General features: G+C 36.9%; 1 protein-coding gene across 12 annotated transcripts in view; it reads right to left on the bottom strand.

Annotated features, from left to right (window-relative positions):
* Nucleotides 1–22,546, bottom strand: part of LOC131592582 (activating transcription factor 7-interacting protein 1-like) — an 87,438-nt gene that overhangs the window by 41,818 nt on the left and 23,074 nt on the right. For 8 of the 12 annotated variants that reach the window (XM_058864170.1, XM_058864172.1, XM_058864178.1 and 5 more), the window contains 4 exons: nt 7,705–8,753; nt 3,740–3,823; nt 1,570–1,751; nt 290–427 (listed from right to left, as the gene is read on the bottom strand). In XM_058864170.1, the coding sequence (XP_058720153.1) occupies nt 290–427; nt 1,570–1,751; nt 3,740–3,823; nt 7,705–8,746 (1,446 nt within the window). In that variant the 5' untranslated portion in view covers nt 8,747–8,753. Of the gene's footprint in view, nt 1–289; nt 428–1,569; nt 1,752–3,739; nt 3,824–7,704; nt 8,754–13,720; nt 13,805–22,546 lie in introns of all 12 variants that reach the window. The other 4 variants (XM_058864171.1, XM_058864174.1, XM_058864177.1 and 1 more) reach the window with 2 other exon arrangements.

Genomic DNA, 22,546 nt, shown 5'->3' on the forward strand with positions numbered 1-22,546 from the left:
CAGAAGAGTAGAAAAGCAGTCTACTAACAGCTAATGAATGAGTCTGCCAGATGAAAGACCCACTTGGGTGTTTCTGTATGACAAATTGGTTGCTTCCCTCCCTCTGAGTAGGAAAACAGTTTTACAACTCAAAAAGAACATTAGTATTTGCTGCTTCCCCTACCACCTCTTCCCCTTGCAGAATCAAAATGGTTTCCCTACTGGCAACTGTAGGAACTGTACTACTAAATACTGAGGAAGTTATTTTTGAATTTGACCCTAGTATGGAGCTGAATGCACACACACTCACCTGCATTTCAGTAAGCACATTTTTATGCCTCTTGTTGCATTCTACTTTCTCCATTCGGTTTTTCAAGTCTGCCAGAGTCTTGTCAAATACCGCACACTGTAAAGCGGTAAGTTTTTCTTCTAACAGTCTCTGGATAATCTGCAAAATTGTTATATAAAAATAAAACAACAATGCAATCCCAAAATTTGGGGGACCATCTCTGACAATATTCTCAACTCTCAACAAATATCCTACTATAAACAGAACAATGACAACTTTTGTGCCCTGTCAATCAAATAAATCTACAGTCAGCAATAAGTATGTTGTTGCACAGCTAAGTTTTGACAAAATTTTGGAAAATACAAATGGTTTGCCATTAATTCAACAAATTAATTTCCTTCAGTATGATAAGGATATAAAATCTTACTATATAAAAAAGACCCTTAACAACAGAAGGTATTTTTTTGAAGTGCAGTGCTTACACATATTAATTGTTCTTCTTACTTTTCTACTTTTGAGAGGGACGTTGGCATTCAATGAACAGAAACTTAAGACATTCAACAAAAACTTTTTTCTGCCATGTATTTTCCCCTACAAAAATGCAGGGCTGACTAACATAAGAAGAAAAGACTGGTTTTCACAAAGTTTACTTGATGAAAGTTATTATTTGATGTTCTTTTCCCTTCTATACTGACTGCAGTGTAATACGTTTCCTTAGGAACCAAAAATAAATAAGCAACTAATGTGGTTCAATTTTTGCCATCCTAAATTAATGAAGTTACAACACATGCTAGCTAATGAACTAATAAAAGGACAGCACAATTTTTGTTTCTTCAAGACCCTAAGTTCCTTATACAGCAATGGTGCAATCAGGCTATTAACAGCTCTACAAAAATCTGCAAAATGCCAGGTTGATTACACTCTTGTTTGGAGACTGCCTGTATTTAAAAGCTAGGCACACAATGAAGTGCATCACATATAAACTTCATCATGGTGAAATACATCCTTGTCTAACATTTTCAGTCTAAAGTCACACTAAACTTTAAATACTTTATACATTTCAAATATAACTCCTGCAGCATACTTATCAAATGCTATATGGTCTCTTCTTAAAAGGAGGGCTATGTAGAACTTTAAGAATTAAGCACCTTTGTTATTTGAATTATGTCCAGTTTTTAACCACAAAAAAAAGAGAAAGCGTTTTGGGGCACATAGCGTGTGTGGAAGGACTGCTAATTCAAAGACAGTAACATAAGTGACAAGTGTGTGTGTATGTTCTTTGCTCTGCACCTCTATTCTACCTTTTGTAATTTTAGGTCAACATCCTTTCTGGCTGTAATTTTTACTTGGAGTTCTGCTTCATAATCTTCTCCCATGTACCGACGATGTTTAGACTGAACATTGTCCATGTCCTCAGATTTGGAACGCTTTCTTTTTGATGCTTCACCTGGAACAATTAGATACAACTCCTCATGAGGAATTCCTGAAAAAAAGCAGGTATTTTCACAATGCCATGATTACTTTGAAGTTGCTCTCAGTTTAAGCTTTCTCATTCTAAACCAGTAGGAATGCCTTTGGAAAAACATGCTTGATGACATCAAAGTACAAAATGAGTCCTTATGGTATCTCAACATTACTGCTCTGTCAGTGAGTTCTGCTTTGTGATTCACCCAATCACTGTCCCAAATGCAGAATGGTTCTAATACCACCATTCCCCTCTCCAGAACTTCCCTCCAGTTCTTCCTGTTCCTATCAGCACCATCCTATAATGAAACATGGCTTCTGAGCAGCAAAATAAAACCTTCTCCCAAAAACTGAATCCTCCTCTCAGAATTTCAGCTGAATAAAACTACATCTCGTTTAACTATGCCAGCAATTAACTGTATTTACCTGCCATGATGTTTTAACTTGTACCTCCAATACCTCATTGAAAACCCATTCAAACTCTTTTTTCACTTCTTCGTTAAGAAGGAAAGTAAATCTAACAAAAGAACAGGTTCAAAACAGAACTAGATTATAAAAGTCATGTTCATCGCAGTGATGGAAGCACAAAAGAACCAAAGAGCCCCCACTCACTCCTCCAGCTCCTTGCACTGTGTCCAGAAGGTTCTTGAGGACAGGAGGGACATCTGCTTTTAAATAATCTTCTGATTATGTAACAAGGACCCAGGGAGCTACAGGATTACTAGCCTCACCTCAGTCCCTAGCAACACAATAGAGCAAGTAAGTCTAGGTAGAAATCATCTCTAAGCCTATCAAGAAGGCGGTGATGGGGAATAGAATGGATTTATCAAGGGGAAATCATGCACCAGCCTGATAGCCTTCTACAGTGAGACCACTGGCTAGGTGGATGAAAGGAGAGCATCTTTAATAATGCTTCTGAAATCCAAACCAACCCCAAATTCTTTATGTATGGCCTAAATAATTGCACTGGCTCAATTGTTGGTCTCCAGGAACCATGATTTAGGCACATAGTCCAGCTAGAGCTCAGTAATGCACACCAGCACGTGCTACTGGTACCAACAGTACCATCTTCATTTGTAACCTAGATAATGGGGTAAGAGGATATCTGCAGCAACTTGCAGGGGATACAAAACTGGAAGGAGTGATTTGTACACTCCTGAGTGGTTATGCTGCCATTTGGAGTCACACTGACAAACTAGAGAAATCGGCTAACAAGAACCTCGTGAAGTTTAAGAAAAGGAGATACCCAAGTACTACAGTTGGGTAGCAATAAAACCATGTACTAGTACAGGCTGGGAATTCACTGGCTGGAAAACACGTTTTCAGAAAAGGCCCTGGTGGTCTCCATGTGCATGAAATTAAACATGGGCCAGCAACATGCCATGCAAGAAGGCCAACATTCTTGGCTGCCTGAGAATGAGTACCGACAGCAGGTTGAGGGAGGTACTTATTCCCATTTAACCAGGGAATGTGAGCCAGAACCTTGAGTCTTTTGTCCAGCCCTGGGTTTCTAAATACAAAAAACTATGTGAACATACTGGAGAGAGGGGAGTGTAAAGTCACCAACATGTTTTAGAGATAGGAGCATTCAACAAGAACTGGAATTGTTCAGCTGGAGAAGGTCATTAGGGGAGATTTTATCATGTGTGTGAATTACCTATCAGGTGGAGAATGAGTGAAGAGCAAGACTCTTAGTGGGCAGCAGTGACAGGACAAGAAAAATGGATGTAAATTGAAATACCAGAATTTCCACTCAAACACTTAAAAACTTTTATACGGTGAGGGTGGTCAAACACTGAGATCAGAACACTGGAAATTTGTGGAATCTTAGTCTGTGGAAATACTCAAAACCTGTCAGGACATGGTTCTGGGCAAACTGCTTTCCAGTTCATCTGTTTTTAGCAGGAGCATTGGACTAGATAATCATCAAAGGTCCCATCCAAACCTAATGATTCTGTGCTTCTAACACATACAGCCCAGTGAAACAATGGTTTTAACATTACATACTTTTTTCTATTTGTTTATCTTCTTCTTTGTGGGCCTCTTCCTCTTTATCTTCACACTCCTTTTTTTTCTCCCCCTCCACCTCTTCTACAAACAGAAGGAAAAAAAATCCATGTGACACTTACTCAGATCTGCTAAAGTCTTGTAACAGTCCTATTTTGACTAATAAATTAAAATTTTCATATTTAAATATGAATTTAAATTTGCAGTTTCTTGCTAATACAAAGTATCACAATTTAGGACTAGTAATTTAAAATTATACAGTTTAGGAAATGCTTAAATAGAGAAAAATCTGAAGCCACCAAACACACAAAGATAAAAATGGCAGCACTTCCTGAAAAATTTTATTATATGTTCCATGAACTTCCATTATATGTTTCATACATATGTGTATGAAACAAGCTTCCATTATGTGCTTCTCTGCTTGCTAAATACAACACATAACTATTGCTTTTAAAACTGCAGTAAAATCTATCCAGAATATAACAGAACAAGTCATCACTGTTATGCACATATTGATCTGTCCACTTCTTCATTTTCCTATATTCATTTTGTTATTACAGCAGTTTACTAGCTTTTCTAAGGAAAGTTCTGATTGCAAAGGTATGTCTGATGCTCTCTTGACATTAAGTCTCCCTTCTATTATGAAGAACATTTGAATTATTTAAAACAAGTTACCTAATAAATCAGAAAAAGGTAAGAGTCAAAACCCATAACCCTTCATTGTGAGATTTTAATTTTTCTTATCAATATAAAAAGTAACATTCATAATACAAATTCTTCAATCCAAATCTGATTTAAGGTAATAATTTAGCATAATACCTATGCCACCTGCTTTTTAACAATCAGAGATAAGCTTCATGTATTTAATTGTTATGAATAAAATAGGGGCCATTTTCCTATGAATCTAAAGAAGAATTGCTAAGTTTGAGACAACTTTTCCCACAATTCAAAGATTTTAATATTCAGATGAAGGACAAATATTCCATGGAAAAATATACATATCCAGAATGTCTTTAAAACATGTTACAAGCTTCAAAGCTAAGTTTTTACTCAGTTCTATATAGAGGACAAGTAATTTCAGGCACGAGAAGGTCCTTTCTGTACTAACTTCCATTACCATGAACAAATCTAGCTCATTTAAATAGAAGTGGTTTAAACATGATGTCCAGCTAAACTCTCAAGTTGGAAAAAAATTTCACAACTGGCTATCCGCGTAGTTTTCACTGCTAAGCTGTGATCTCATTATCCTGACACTAGACAGGCAGAAGCAATTAATGCAATCTTGTTAGCCTCCTATAAGCTTGGTGTAGCACAGTAAAGTTTTCCTCAGTTTCTTAATTTATTAGAATAATTTTTCACTCGTTTTCTTCAACTGCCATTTTATCAATGTTTCCTCAAAAGCATCTACTATAATCTGGAAATATTTTTATTGAGTGGTCAATCAGTTCTACTCTCTGATCAAATTATGAGTTCTGTACTCAAGTGTACCACTTCATAGATAACCACAATGAGTTTCACCTGCCATATTTGTTCCTCAGTCAATCAGCATTTTAAAATTCTTCTCCAGTTCCTCATATCAGCTAACTCTCACCTCACTAGTACCACTCATTTTAGCCAATTATTAATTCTGTCACACAGCGCAATCTCTGAAACTTTGAATTTATTTTTCATTCTTCAGCTGATTATTTCCTCCATGAGGACTTTTACTGTTTCATTTCCTAAAGTTCTTGGTAAGAGATCACTTGTGTTTGGATATCCAAGAGAATTCACATTGCGGCTTCCTTGTCACATGCTTGTTTGCTTACACAAGAAGGCCCAAGGCTTTTTGATATATGATCTTTCATTACAAAAATCTGTGACAGCATAGCTACTATAGTTATTAATTACACTTGGGAAAGACATTCTATTAATCTGTACATTTGAATAAACTCTTCTAGTACCATTCTTTAACCATTTTTTAGCCATATTGATTTTTATCTGGACTTGTTGAAATCTTACTTCTTAACTGAGCAGTTTGCACTTGTTTCTCCAACGTAGCACCTTGAAATTATCTCCATATGGTCTCCACAGTTTTAATTTTCATAGATTCTTTCCAAAAGTTACTCTTTATAAGTAAGGTTACTCTACCTGTTTTCTCATACAACTGTTTCCTGACTATGCAACCTCTCTGCTATTGTCTTCCTGGTTAAGACAGAACATCACAGAGATCAATTTTCACTTCCTGAATAGTCTCAGTTACAGACAGTTACAACTGTAAGAGTCATAAACTGTTATTAGCCAATAAATAAAACAACTAGTCAGAAGAATTTGTCATGCCACCAAAACTAAGAATCTGAAAAAAGTATTGCTGGATATATTATTTTAAGCTTCTGCCAACTGTAGTCCAGTACTTAATATTCATTTCAATCTTTTTGCTCCATAGCAAATTCCTCTATGACCCCATTGGGTAAGAGGAAAAAAGTAAACCTAATGGCTTAAATGAGTGAACCCTTAAACTTCAGAGAAAACAAAGGTAACCAATTTGTGATGTTCATTTCATAAAAGGGGCTCCTAACACTACAATTTTGACAAAACTACATACAGCCTTCTTTCCCTCTGCTTCCCCCACCACCAGGAGTTTCTGAAAGACTAAGTGCACAATAATGCTATCACTTTTTCAATCTCATTGACAACAGCTAATGTCTAAATAAGATCTTTAGCAGAAACCATGGAACCTACCTTATCTCTATTGAACTAGCATAATTTAGAGGTAAATACTAGAAAAGGAGGAGTCTAAAACAGGGCTGAAGAGACATTCTTATCTCTGTTTCTCTAGCTGTTTTACAGACTGAAGACTTAGAATGCCACAGTCCCATCATTAGTAAAACAAGATTTGAGAAACTACGGTTACTAACTTTCAAGAGACTAAAATGTGAATCTTGTTTAAGCTATGAAATTTCTACCCAGTCAGCCATATTTAAATACACTTGGGTTAATATGGTCATAATTAATAAAATCGATATAATGGACGGGTTGGGGAAAAGGGGGGGGGGGCAGGGGGGGAAGAAAAAACACAACAAAATAATTCCAACCAAGGTAATTTGAAACATCTTTCTCAATTACAGATAAAAGACCAGTGTCAACTGATCTGTAAATTATTAATGTTTTATTTTCAGAAGTCCAATAGTATAACAATGACTGTCCGTTGTCAAAAAGAAAAAAAGCTTACAAAACGGTATGAAACAGCACACTACAAAGGACATCCATTCAGTTTAACTTGGAAAAATGTTCTGCTAACTACATGGAGATCCGACACTTCACATTTAAAAGCATCCATCACTTGCCATAGTTATCAAAGAAAACTTAGATAAAAATCACTGAGTTAAATGAATAAAAGCTATATGATATGAAAACAACACAACACGCATTTTTCATTAAACTCTTCCAATACTGTCTTTCAGTGGGAAAAAAAGTTAAAAGATAATTTGAGGAACACCTGGATTACATGTGTGCTTTCCTTATCATTTATTTGCATGTTTAAGAAAGCTGAAATCCTTTCTTCCCCATGAAAACAGTAAATGAATGCATTTCTCTTCTCCCAAATATTTGTGTTCTGTTCTCTCTGTCAATTACTCATTTTTTCTCTTTTTCCACTCACTACCTCACCCAAATTGACACCCAAATTTATGGAGTATGAGAAAAACCCCAAAAAAGCAAACCAACAAGAAAACAACGAAAAACTCTAAAACCAAGATCCAAAACAAATAAACAAAAAAAATCCTAAACAATCCAAATCTCAAAGATGAGTATTTTTTTGGTGCTAAGTTTTCTTCCTGGGCCTCTAGTACCACCCTTGAAAATTAAGACTACGTAACATTACTGATGAGTAAGACTGCCTTTTTGATTTAGAAACCTGCCGTGTCATTCTAAGAAATGAACAAAAATTCCAAACTTGAATGGAAACTAGCAATTTAGAAAATTCTAACCTGGAAGACTTGACTTGTTTGGTAGTATCCCTTCAACATGTTCCTCCTTCTCATCACAGGGATCCTCTTCATCAGACAGTACTAAGAAAGCCTCTTTTGGCAGACTTTCATTGCTTTCCTGCTTGGATGGTGAACCCAAACAACTGTCTATTTTTTCTTCTAAATCTGGGACTGAGTCATCCCCTGGAAGCAGAGAACTTTTAGCAAAACAGCTCAGATCATCTTCAGCAGGGGCTAGTTTTTCCAGAATTGGAATAATGTCATCTGTTTCCATACAGTCAGTATTGTCCAAGATACTTTCACTTGGCTCATCTATTGTCTTCGAAACAGTGGTTTCTGGAAGTTCTGCACTGCCTTCTTGTTTTTCCAGGTCAGCTTCCATACTGCTAGAGATGGCTGCTTCTCCAACAGTCTCTTCAACACTTACATCTTCAGTCCTCCTTCCCTCACCAGATGAACTGGTATTAACAGGTAAGTCATTTGTTTCTCCCTTCTGTTCAGAAGAGTCACTAATATCACCAATTGATTTACTTTCACCTTCTAATGGGATATCATTCTTTCTTTGGTCCAAATGATCTTTTTTATTATTTTCTTCATGGAAGTTATCTTTACTGCTACCAACTCCATTTTCAGCCTCACATTTTACTGCAATGTCAGTATCTTTAGCTTGCTCTGGAGTAATATTTTCTGAAGACAGCATTAAAGGTTTGGATTCTATGTCATTGACTATGTTTTCTTCCCTACTTTCAGGGCTTTTGGTCTCATTAATTTCATCACAAGCTGCTCTTCTTTCTTCAGAGTTAACACACAAGTCAACCATACCATTAATTTCTTTCTTGTCTTCTGTACAGTCTGTATTGCTTAAATGGGAATTTATATCAGAATCTCCATTCTCATGTTTTCCATTTAACAGTTTCACTTCAGTTGTCTTCAACAGCTCCTCTTTAACCTTATAGACAGCTTCGAGTTGCTGCCGATCACTTACTCTCATTGTTTTTCGTGCTTTAAAGACTTTTCTCTGAGGTTCCTCTGTGCTATCCATCTTAGCCCTTAAAAAAATTCAGAAAGAACTGTGAAGATAAAAATTTATCATTGTCATATTACACTACTACTAAGAAAATCTGTAATGTTTAGCGGGTTTTAAAGTAAACCAGTTGAAATGTCACTGACAAAAACAAACACCTGCCAACACTTAAATTCTATCTGACTTGCCAAAAAGTAAATAAAATTTTCTCTACATACTGCACAAACACATTTATGCAAAGGTCATGCTGTAATATTCTAACAACGCATTTTTGACCACTTGTCTCATAGTGTTGTATTAAAAATAGATATTATAATAAAGTAAGAGCCAGCAGCCTCTCTTCTCATAAAAAGGTAAAAATAAATGTAAACTGAGAGATCAAGAATATTTCTATCCTTCTAAAAACATTTAATTTAATAAGTTTCAAACAGAATCAATAACTCTGGTAAATGACAAGATTTTTGTAGCAAGTGACTTTTAAGAAACCATCATATACAAAGAATTCCTCAATGCATCATTAAGATACCTTTTTCTGCATAAAATAAAATAGACCTTCATCCTCCATATCTATACAATGGTTAAATGAACTTGGATTTTTAGGCCGCTTTCATTCAGTTTGCAGCAACATTTTACTAAGACTATTTGTGGCCACAAAAACTACAGGTATTGGAGCACCTTGTTGAAAAACTTCCTCTTTCAAGGGAAACTGGTAGGTTTGCCCTCAACAGTTATATTCATTCCATCCACCCACACAAGTATTAAGAAAAATAAAAATATTTATAAAAAGTGCAATAAAAATGTTAGAAAATCTATTTTATCAAATCAAAACACAGAGTTAAATCCAGAGTTACCTAGGAAGCTGTAATTATTTTGCTGAAATACAACAAAAACTGATTTAATCTGTTTCCATAAAACAAAACAAATCCATAAGGATTTTTAATATACCTATTTTCTCCCATGTGGTCTTGCTTAATGGCCTTGTTTTAAAGGATTATATATGAAAAAGTTTAGAAGCAGAAAGCAACCAAGGAAGTTCTTATATCCTAAATATAACTCAACAACTAAGACCTTGAATCAGCTGGTGCTAACCAATTTAGGTCTACTGAAGCCATAAACCATCGTAAAGTTTCTCCTACCAAGCATACAGCTTTATTAAGTTTCTCAAAAACATGCAAAAATTCTATTAACAGTAATTAAAAGAGAAAATAATCAGGCAGGTATCTCAATATGACTTTTTTTCCCCACAAGGACCAGACAGGCAAATGTTTATAACACTGACAAAGCAGAATTATTAGACAAAGGATGCACTTTAAATACTTAGTATGATTAATTTGTGTTAGCCCCCAATTCATTTTCATTTACAGAGCTAGGAAATTCATTAATAAATTGCATTTGGTCTTATCAGGTGGGATATAAATTATTTTAAAGTTTTTTGGTAAAAGAAATCAGAACTACAGCCAACACTAGCTCAGATCAATGACAGTTTTGTGTAACCACAAGTTCAAGAACATTTGGACAACCCTCTCGGGCAGGTGGAATGATTCTTGGGGTTGTTCTGTGCCAGGCGAGGAGTTGGACTCCCATCCCTATGTGTCCCTTACAACTCAGGATATTTAACAATTCTGTAATTCTATGAACCAAGCTGCAAAAATCAGAACACAGATGCCACAGCTTCTAAATAACAATTTGGCTCCACTCAATTTTGTAGCCAATCTTATCTACAAGTTTTATTTAGGCAATGCTAAGAGTGCCCTTTAGCCTTCTCTTCAGCAGACTGAATCTACCAAGTTCATCTCATTATGGGTCACATGCTTTAGCTCCTATAATTTTGGTCTGCTGGATCTTTCCTAGTTTATTTGAAACATTTTTTTTTGAAGTAAATTATTTAACATTTATCCCTAACTACAATATTCTACATTATAAGCTAAGTACATATATTCTAAAATACAATATGAATTCCACTGTAAACCCCACAGTCATGATGTACCTTACATTACAATTTTAAGGCTTATTTTATACTTACTTAACATGACCTGACAAAAACACAGACAAAGCACAAAGCAATTTTTTGTATTTCCTTTTAACTTAACACTGAGCTTCCCTTACACTCTTTTTCAGTTCTTTTCCACAAAACAATCTAGAATCTTCAGATCTGAGTTACTGATAGTACTTAACACTTCAATTCGCACCTCAGGAACAGATGAAGAAATTTTGACAAAAAGTTGTATCAGGTCTATTTATGGACTCTCAATAATACCATTATGACAACTTTTTTGCCATTCTGACCTAAATTTCCTGAACTAGATTGTCTACTACTGCATTGCCACCAGTGGGAGCAAAATATAACACCTACAGAAACACTGATCTGAAACACCACTTTACTTGAGAAGAAGAAAGGTTCTCAGCACATAACCATTTTCAGTCAGATGACTTATGAACTCCAGGTGAACTGTTAAAGCCTTTACAGAGCTGTCTACATGCTAAATGCAATTTCTTCATATTCCTTCAGAAGAGAATATATTTAATGAAAGAATTTTAGACCTGAGGGTAACAAGAAGCGTGTAAAAATCTCTAGTATTTTGGAAGCGCAAGTGCAGTTTTTAGAAGCACATCCCTTCCATCTTTCCAAGAACTCAGAATGAAGGACAGACATTTTCACATCATTATAAAAGCATGTACCAGACTGTCATGTAATAGAATACTGACCATCCTACTCACGTTCCATTCATATAAACCCCTATAACCAACACACATGCTGTTAAAGATTTTTATCTTGTAGAGGCAATTTGGAAAAAAAAAATCAGACTTGGCTAACCTTGAACAAGTCCCAGAACTCCTAATAGGTGACCCACTAGTGAGAATCCTCTGGTAGCACAGTACAAGAACAGGGCCCCCGCACCAGAATTAGTCTGATCTCCCAGACTATAGTGTTTTCTTTTATAGGCATTACCCAGACTTTACAAAATATATTACTAAATTTGCAGTCTTACTTTTCCTATGGCTAGAAAATACACCACCAGATTAATGTAACATTTACAAATGTCTTAAAATCAAATCTGTAAGTGCATCACTTGAATAATCACATAACTTAAAATAAATTAGTATTTGCTGTTGTAATTTCCTTAAGTCATCCAAGCAATCTTTCAGGAATATTTTTAAAATAGAGTACATACAAAGAAAATAAAGGACGCTTCTTTTTACATCTGCCAAGAAGAGCAGTCTTCAAAAATTCAAACATCAGAATCCCTTTACATTGATGCATCCTTACTTTTTTATTAAAAAAATAAAATTGGATGAACAAGCTTGAATTGGTAATGTATTTAAAAATTATGTTCACTTATCTTAGAATGTTATCCAAAAATCTAATTAAAAACAAAGCACTTACACAATTGTGGAGAGAACCTGTAGGAAATACAGGCTTCTCAAAATTCCATTGTTAAATGGCTATGGGAGTAACTCATGCATATTTTCCCACTCAATCCCACAATATTTTGTAACCAAAGAGTATTTGGTTAAAACTACCTCCAAAAATTACATGAAAAGTACTGTGACAAAATTATAAGCATAGATGAGATGAATCAGTGTTTTGGGTTCATCTTTTAACAGCGAAATATCTTGTACCGGGACAGACCAGTCTTTGAGCATTTCCAGCCATACCCACAAGGGAGCACAGTGCATGCAAAGAACAGATCTCATGTGAGAGTTTTGTGAAAGAGAAACAAATCAATTGTTAGCAAGTCCAGACAGGCTTGGTCACACCAGTGTTAGCCAGTCAGCCACCATCTGATAAATACTGGTTTCCAGTCTTTCAAAGGGACAAGGTGCACCCCTTCAGAAAGCAGCAGAACAAATTACATTAATTCAGTCTTGCACAAGTAAAATTAATCAAACTACTAGTATTCTAAATGAATGTTTTGGTAGTCTCCCTTTACAGTTAACATGAAGTTCAGCTATGTTTGTTAAACACCTCCCTTATCTGATACTTGGGTGTTTTCTTTTTTTACTCATGGTGTGACCAAGTCACAAGGAGGAAACCAATGGTCCAGGCACCAAGCCAACAGAAGAGCACATTTTATTTCAAAGAACGGATTTTGTATGCATCAGCACAAAATTATTCCAGCATGTACAGCTACCTGTGTAAGGGTTAAATGCTGTAAATAAGGACATAGGCTTTGGACTGATTTTTTGTTTTGATTTTATTAAAGTCAATAATTTTGACAGACCAACATACACATTGTGCTCATTTGTTTGATACAAAAACTTCCTTTTTCGTTTTAAGCTTTGAAGTCATCCATAATTAGTCATGTGAGACATGAACACATCATTAAGCACCTCCCTCCAAATTTCAGAAATTCTTCTCATGACGAAATGTGTGCTAAATGGCACAAAATGTACAGCTGTGAGTATGGGAGTGTCTCTCTTCTGAGCCAATTAAAGTTTTTCCTTTATGTTCTCATTTTTAGTTATCTTTCTCCGTGAAGAGACCACTGCTCTAAAGCAAGAAAAAATTCTATTAGCTGGTACGGATCAGCCTGCGATCACGTGCTCAGGTAAGCAGCCCATGAGCTGCTCAAAATGATAAGCCAATCAGCAAGGAGCTGCCTGACTCCTGCCTAGTGACAGGCAGCAGACAAAGGGAAGGTCATGAGAAAATTAAGGGGGGGCGGGGGGGAAGGAGAAGCTGCAATCTAAACAATAGTGTGCAATGAATGGGGTTTGCATAACATCATGGGTCTAGAACAGCACCAGCAAAGGGCTCCTGGAGGGCATGCAGCACTAGCCAAATGCGCCACAACCATAAAACATTTGCCAAAGCACAAGAACTATATGAAGGAAGTAAAATTCACTGATAATGAACATCAGTGCTCAAATGTGCCAGCCTTTTTTAAAATGTAGCATAGCCAAATCAAAGAAAGTGAGGCAGCAAATAGTCATGAGTATTGTGTTCTAGATGGAGAGTTCCAGGGAATGAAAGTGGTGAATAAAACCTACCTTTCAAGTCGTGGTTCATAAAAAGCAGTTTTCAGTTGAAATCCTCCACAGCAATTTTGATGTAAGTTGTTAGAAATTTAAAAACTATTTTCAAAGAAGAAAAAAAGTACTGCTTGAGACCTATTCTTATAAAAGACGTAATTAAATAATGCACCAATAATTTGGTTTTCAACCACTAATACAAGTCTACTGATCTGGCTGAATGGAATACACAACACCAGCCCAGTGAGCTCCACATACAACTGTGCCTTTGTTTTTAAATGCAATAAACAAAGTAGAAATCACATGATTATCGTATGTGCAAATAATAGCTCTTCTAGCACACCACAGACGATTTGAATTTTTGTCCCTTTTAGGCTCAAGTTACATGTTAGCGTTAGGAGAAAAATACATCATTTTCTAAGAAAAAAATTACGTCACCATGCTGCCCTATTTCACCTAGTGCACACACAGCAGAACAAGGTGAACTGTAATTAAAAACCCCTTTAGCTCATTTGTCCCCGCCACATCCCGAACTGCGGTTCGCAGTGTGGGGAGCGAGAGGCACGTTCCCCTGCGGCAGAGCCCTGCAGTGTCCCGGGCGCTCCCCAGGGGGCGCCCGCGGGGCCCCGCCGGCCGCAAACCGCGCCGCGGCGGGATGGCGTCGCGGAGCCGCCTCCCATTGGCTGCACGGAGCAGCTGCGCGGCAGCCAATCAGACGGGAGTGTCTTAAATTCCACCCAGCAACAAGCCCCACGCGGCAAACGTCGGGCGCGGGCACGAACGCGGGGGCGCGCGTTAAACGAACAGGGGTTTCCAAACGGCGCGATAGAAAGCCAAAGGCTTTCTGTCTTGAGACCTGGAGTCGCACAACAGCGCTGACCCACGAGTGAGGGTGCACAGCGGCGATAAAGAACAGGTGTTTAATGCGCGGGAGCATTTTTTGACGATCACAGAATTCCTGCGATGTTGAATGCTGAATCAGAGAAACCGCTGAGATCCAACCTGGGTTCAAGTATGGCAGCTGGGAAACCTCCCTTTCTTCAGATCCTATGAAGTGACACTGCTTTTTTAGTATTCCAGCAGAAAACTGGTGTTTTCTCGTGACTGCAGTATGACTTCTGCCCTGAAAGCAGAGGCCAATCTCCCCCACCTTTGCAAAATGCCATCTGAAATTCAGCAAAGCATTAAGCCCACATATATATCAGTGCCAAAGAAAGACACCCACCTACATGGCAAAGCCTTCTTAAACCAGAGTAAAGTCATAGTATAGTTTTAAGGAGATTGCTCTTGTTTATTGTATATGTGGTAGTGTCATGTAATAAACTTGAACTATGCTCTTCTCACTTTGGCGTCACAGTAAGTTAAGCACTTTGGTGTCTCTACCTCAAGAAGATAATACCTCCTCTGACACTGGCTCATGAGCCTGTTTCCCATACTAAATATTTGAGGTGGTTTTCCCCATGAGGTTCTGATGCCTTGTGTAAAAAATGAATGCCTTATGGGACACAAATGACTGACAGGTCTATTTACGTGGCTAAGGCATTTCATCTGCTGGTGGCTTTGCAGAGTTCTTACATGTTCTTTTGCATGTTCTTACATGTTTCATAACTTTATGCCTAGATAACTGCATTCTTTGGAACATGGAAGAATGGAAAACAAGTGAAAAGTCTTTCCTAGACAACTTTTACAAGCAACTCAAGTCCCTTAGAAGCACCCACTATTTAGCACATGGAGCTTAAGCTGATTCTTCAAGATGATTTTATCTTTTTCTGTATCCTGAATTTTAACAGCTACTCAGATTATTAAACTAGTAAAACTGCATACTGGAAGTCAGCCAGAGCAACAAGGCTGTGATAATGTGTTTTCTTACTTCCCACAAGTGTTAGAGATTTCAGTTTTTATCAACAACTCAAAACATCAGCTTCCAGTTCAGCTGTGACATCTCCAAACACTAAACAAATCCTGCTGTTTTAAACGTCTGCTGTTAAACTGTTTTAATATTCAGCTTTCTAACAAAAAGTTTTTTTTTTAGCACAAACTAAAATACTAAGGATGTTTGGTGAGGTTTTGTCATTTAAAAAAAAAGAATTTACTGAATGTGAAGTTGAATTTCTGCATTTAAATTTGATGAATATTATTATACACAGTCTCAAGGTTAGATTACAGTTCCATCTCTGGCATAGTATAAACAGCCTGAATTTCCTTACAGTTATCCTTGGATACGAGTAGAACCTAATAATTCCAAAGATGTCGCCGCTAACTGCTAAAACACATCTACAGCTAAAAACGTATCAACTTCTGATATTATAAACTTAAAACCTGAACAACCTGAGTTAATTGTTCATGCACATACAGATAAAAAATATGACACACTGCGGAAAAAGAAGAATCTTAGAAAAAAGGCAAGATGTTCTGATCATGCTTCAGCTTTTCTAGGCATTATAAAGTACAGTATTTTTTCCTTTTATAAGGAAATTATTTATAAATTTTAAATGTATAATTTTAAGCAATTCAGCAGGCTACAACTTCGACATGGTATCACTAAGATATACACATTTGCATCCTTTGTCTTGTTAGATAAAATGCAGAATAACATAATTGTAATGAAAAAACTAATGTATTTACCCTGAACAGTCTATTGCCTGAACTAGTTCCCGTATGACATATGCAACTAGCTGTAGAGGTGTAACCACAGCTTTCCAACTGGCAGCTCAGTGACATCAGAATTCAGAGGTGAGCTACCTGATGCTGACAGTGGTCCCAAGAGTCACTTCTCAAATGCCAGAAGAAGTGAAAACTTGCAACAAAAGAGGCGATGCTGCACTGAAATGTTACTAAGTCTTTGCCCCACATATAAGCACATTTTATGAGGTTTTTTTTGCAAAGATTTGAGTTTTTTCAGTAACAAAAAAGCAAGTTCAAAATGGAACTAAACCAGAAGCTGGTAAATTTGGTGTTGGAAGGATTATCAGTATCTTCCCCGGGAAGACACTGTTTCTCACCAGGGGCAGCATACCTGCTGCCTCGACCGCACCAGACCTTCCCCCGCACAGGCGAAGCACATGGGATAGAAGAGACACGTCGCCAGGGCGCGAGGAAATCAGCTCTTCCATAAAATCATCCAGCTGAAGCCTGGTGGGGACTCTGAGATGTTCGGGGCAGGGAGGCTCTTTCCCGTTTTCCTCATGAAAGGATGAGTTTTCTTTCAGTGTCTGAGGCAGGCCAAGGCAGCACCTCGGCAGCCATTTTGTTCTCTCATCGGCTCCCTACCCGATGGCGGAGACTGCCCGAGATTTGCATATCCGCTCGGGATTGGCTGCCGCAGAGCTGCTTTGCATAAACCAAATCTGCCTGGCAACAGGCTAAAAATAGCCAGGGCTGCTGCTGGGAGCGGCACCGCAGCAGGGCGGGAGTGCGGCTCGGCCACCGCCAGGGGCCAAGGCACGCGCAGCCATGCTAGTGTGACCTTGCGTGCTGGCACGGCACACCGAACTCCCTCAGGGTTTCGGTGGGGCTTTTTAAATGACAAAATAAATTCTGAGGTTATTCCCCTTTCAAATCAAAATATGTACTGTTATAATCTGCACACTATCTTCATTCTCACTTTCGTTTCTAAGCCAGCTGGAACAGAAACCATCTTTCTTACTATAACACCCCCATGTCGGTTTGGTGAGATGGCAATGGGGTAATCCACAACACCTGCAACAAATGCAACCTGATCCTTACTAGATATGGAGTGTTACACAAAGTTCTTGGCTCCTGAATTACTCCTTGTTAATCATAACTCACTGCAGACACACCTGTACCATTCCTCCACTCGAAACTAAACACTGTGGGATTTGGAAGGGCAAGCAGGATGAACTAAGAAAAGAAACTGTAAATAGAGAAGGAATCTTAAGAATAAAATTTAGATTCAAAATCAGGTCAGTAAAGCACAAAAACTTAAAGATAATATGTACATACATGTTCTATGATAGAAACTCCAGCAGTAATCTATATGCACATAATTTTATGACTTCAACCTACAAAACGGCAATCAATCATTTATGTAAGTTTCATTTTCAGCAGTACTGAACTAATAGCAGAAACTCTTCTGACTGCAGTAGAAGCAACTGAAGAGGTTTCCACACCTTTCTATTCAGCACATCCGCCCCCAGGTTTCTGTTTCATGGAACTGGTTAAATGCAGGTGAAAGCCGACATTTTAAGATGAATGAAGCACACAGTGCATGCAGGACATGTACAGCTGTCTAACCTAGCTCTCTGGCAGCCTGAAACGTGCCCTCTGATATGTACGGTACACATAAGCCTGCTAGAATGAAAAAAGGGTCTTTTCTATATGACTGTCAAAATTAAATAAGGAGAGCAGGAAAAAAGTGCCCTAAGCAGGTGGTTGGTCACAGTGACCACTGAAGACAGTTAATATCTTCTGAATGACTCAACAAAACGGAATCACAAAAATTGAACAGAAATCTCAATAGGAAGTAATACAAAACAGTGTGCATAGAAAAGCTTTAAAATAAAATTAGGGGGAAAACACCACCATCACCACCACCAAACAAATCAAAACACACAGAATTTCTCATGAAAGCTACAGTTTACCCAAACTTTATTACCCACACTTAGTGTTAGGATTGTTTGTCGCAAGCATTCTTTATGGAAAGGTAGCTTACTACATATATATTAATTAGCTATTCCTAATGCATTTTACTAGCAATGGTATCTCTACTATAAGACATTTTTTCATTTATCAGAGGCTAAATGTTTTCCAAAAGAAATTAATGTTGCAAAATGATAGGAACTAGAAAAGAAAATGTCAACCAAATATTCTATTCATTACTAGATACAGAAGAAGGAAAAAAAAAAAGGTGCATTTTTAGTACTGGTAACACATTGTATTAATATGCTAAGGAGCCTAGATAAAGCAGGTAGTTCATCTTTTTACAATGATAAACAATCACTTTCTAATAAAGTTCTATGGCAGTCAATTTCTTACTCTACAAAGCATGCAACAACCACAGTAAGACTTACTCTAGCAAAAATCTATAATGACAGATTAAATTCTCTTGGGTCAGTGGGTGGAAGATTGTTTTTATGTATTTGCTCGAAGGCAAAAATTTGTCACATTGCACACTTTTAAGGACTTGTAACAAAAATTACCTGATGCGTCACCCAAATAGTCCTTTAAATGTTTCATAATCTAATACGTAAGCAACTATTGCATGGATGATTCTTTAACTTCATCATGTCTAGAACAAGCTCTAGAGACCATATTGCCAGATTTAATTCTTTGTAAGCTACCCAAAGAACAGGAAGCAGGAAGTAAACAAACCTACAATTTCTTTATGAAGTTTTAATCATGGAAATAAATGATAAGAAAAAAAGAACTAGTCTTGAAAGGGGCTTTAATGATGACGAGTAGCCTGAAAAAGTACCAATTCTTACTGTATTCTTCCTTTCTAGAACCTTTGACACACCTACCTACTCACCATACTTGCTGCATAGACAGCAGATGTGTGATCTCACTGTAATGCCATTTACCTGACTTGTTAGGAGACCAAATGCAATATCCTAGATTTGTTACCATATAAGAGACTCTCTTCTCATTACTATCTTGTTGCCACACTTCCAAATTCAATACCAGTAGGAATCAATTTTGAAATGATGCCACACTAGTTTTAAGTGGCACAATTGCATTGATCTATACCAGCAGCACCTTAAGCAACAAAGCACAGTATGTTCATTTCTGAAGTGCTTACACTAATAATGCTAATAATTCTTGTCAACTCACACACTCTGAAGAACAAAGATACTTAAACAAAAACATAGGAAGATGAGAGTAATGTCCTGAAAGAGTAATTACACAGTTGATGGGAAAATCTTTTTTTATACCAGGGTGGGGCTAAAGTTTGGCTGAAATCAGTTGGTAGAATCAGGAAAACACAGGACTTGTGTGTCAATGTAAGACAGTTGCTTTTTTATTTTTCTTTTTTAACAGGGATAACATGATTCACTGAAACAACCTTCCCAAGGATGTGGCAAAATCTCCATCACTAAGAGTTTTCAAGATGCAGTTGGACTGGATGCCAGATAATGGATGCCCATCTAGGCTCGCTTCCCCAAGAAAGACCAGACCACATGATCTTTTAAGGTCATCTCCAATCAAAGATTTTCTATGAACTGAGCTGTACAACTGATTTAATTACCAGAAGATAGATCAGTGTTAGCTGTCAGATATTAACACCTCCTCTAAAATGGGACTTTTAAAGGTGGTCAGATGACTACTCCCACCAGTCTTCTGAAGGAGTGTTACATCTTCAGCAAGAAACCAGTAATTGCACAGTTGAGAAGACACCTTTCAAGATAAGCAGTCTTCTACTAATAAGCTAAATCATTAAAAAAAACACAACAAAAAAACCCCTCCCTTTTTTACTATATTATATACATAGACACATTATATACTTCATGCATTTTGTATTTATATAGATACATATGGCTGAGGAAAACATCATCAGATGGCTTACAGTAAGAAGTCTAAAATGGCTATTAGGTTGTGAACCTGAGGATCTAATTTTATTTGCATAGGGTTTTAAATGTAATTCTTGTGTATGGAAGCTAAAAAAATATATGGAAACAGTAGATCATTAGGCTGAAATAAGCATAAATGAACTTATCCATAACGCAATTTTCTCCCAGATAAACAAATTAATCTTGTTTGCTATCTCTGGTCAGATACGCAAAAAAGTTCCCCTTCTTTGGTCAACCAACAGAATTAGTGGTTCATTTTGCATACTTTAATTCATTTTTTTGACTGGTTAGTCTTCTGACATGGCTATATAAACTATTCATTCAGTAAATATTGCTGCTAAAAATATAGAGAAATATATTTAAAGACACTGCAAAGAGTATCAAGTTTGACAAGCTCCTACAAAGTTCTTTTCAATTTCTATTTATGAATATCTGTAATAACAACATAGACAAACAGGATGTCAGATAAAAACTACTATGAATGTTTTTGTTTTTTAGGGCAAGGTACACTGCAAGGCACAAGAATCTGATTCTAGAAGGGAAAGGTTATTTTGGAAGTCCAGGCTAGGGGACATCAAGCAATGGACCAAGCCTTTAGTGCCTGTCAAAAACATACTGCTTTTTTTGGGTGGGTTTTTTAATTCTAAGAACTCCTATGAAAAAATCAGGATAAACTTCAAGTGCAGGGCAATACAACACATGTTTTGCATAAACTCCTCACACCAACAAAACTTGAATAAAATGAACACTCTTAAAATTCCCACAAATTTAAACTGTATTTTCATACATACATTTCAGCTATCACAACCCATCTTCTACCTGCAAAATTTCACTTCAAAAGAATGTTCAAAACAGCTCACAACAATTACAAAGTTAGATTTCAAAATGTGGTGCAACGAGGAATAGTATCAAAATCAATTTATATTATTCAGATATAATGAAATATTTTTTTCTCCCCGTTCCGCAACTGCAGCCCATGCATGACTAATTCAGTATAATCCCGCATTAACTGTGAAGACAAGTTAAGGAACAGGAAAACTAGAGTTTATTGCAACTATAATATAAAAATCGGAGACCAAAATATTTTGTAGGAAGTCTTGTTTAACACTAGAAAAACACCAATTCGAAAAATAAGTTTTACTGCCAGGTTTTCGTTTCCCATCCCTGACAAAGGCAGTTTAAAGGTTCACTAAAATGAGGAATAAATCTGTATAAAATTTCACAAAGAAAAATAAGTTCTTTAGCATTCCTACTTCAGACAGACTCCCTTTACAGCAGCAGTGTTGCTGTAAACATTCAATGTATTCATCTGCGGCTACCAGAGACTACCACAGTTGCTAAGCAACATCTTAATTTCATCTCAATTTTGATATCTGCCATTTTGGCATATTCACTGGAACCTGACTTATTCTTTAAATAACTTCATCTCATTCCATTCCTTTCACAACTGTTTTATGAAGCGCAATCAAATAGATTTTTCAGAGGGGAAGAGGGGGCGGGGGGAAGCTTCCTTTTCCCTATACTTTTTTAAGTATCTATGCATAGATAAAATATCTTAGAATATTTGCATGTGACAAGAAACAGTCACCATAGTGCTACAGAAACCCCACAGACATCCAGCAATCATCTTGCCTTTTTTTGATTTCTGGGTTCTCCACCTAAGTTAAGCAAGGACAGGAAGTAGAGAATTTCATACTAACAGGAATATTAAAAAAAAATCATACCATAGAGGAATTAGCATATTATCTAGATTTATTCTACACTGAAATAAAATACTACTCTGATACATGAGATTGAACCCCGTCAGTTAAAGAAATGACATATGAGCCCATACATGCTCTCCTTATATTTTACAAAAAAAGGGCCAATATAAATGACCTTCAGTGCCTCTACCAATACACAAACATCATGCAGCAGATTTCACAGTGGCTGGAAAACAAAAAGGACTGCAAAAAACCATATAGTCAACATATTTCTGTCGATAATATTGCTATGAGGTTACTGCTCCTTGAGAGACTGCCCACACTGAGTGTCATCTAATCCAGAGATGTTTCCTATGAAACGAGACAGCATCCTATTCCCTGGACAGCTACTCTGTGCACTTTGTATACAGTAATAATATTCAAAAGAGGCAACAAGCTTTTCAGAACTCTGGCATAAAAAGCACCACCACTGCTATGCAGTACCATCTTAAATAGTTTAGTCAATATCCATACACAAAGCCCCATTCTCTCCTGTCCTTATTAAGTAGCACTTAAGTATTAAGAAATACTCTTCAATGTCATCTTAAAAGGGTTCTGTTACATTTACTAAATAT

This window comes from Poecile atricapillus, chromosome Z (genome assembly GCF_030490865.1).
Source record: "Poecile atricapillus isolate bPoeAtr1 chromosome Z, bPoeAtr1.hap1, whole genome shotgun sequence".
In the NCBI taxonomy this organism is placed as follows: domain Eukaryota; kingdom Metazoa; phylum Chordata; class Aves; order Passeriformes; family Paridae; genus Poecile; species Poecile atricapillus.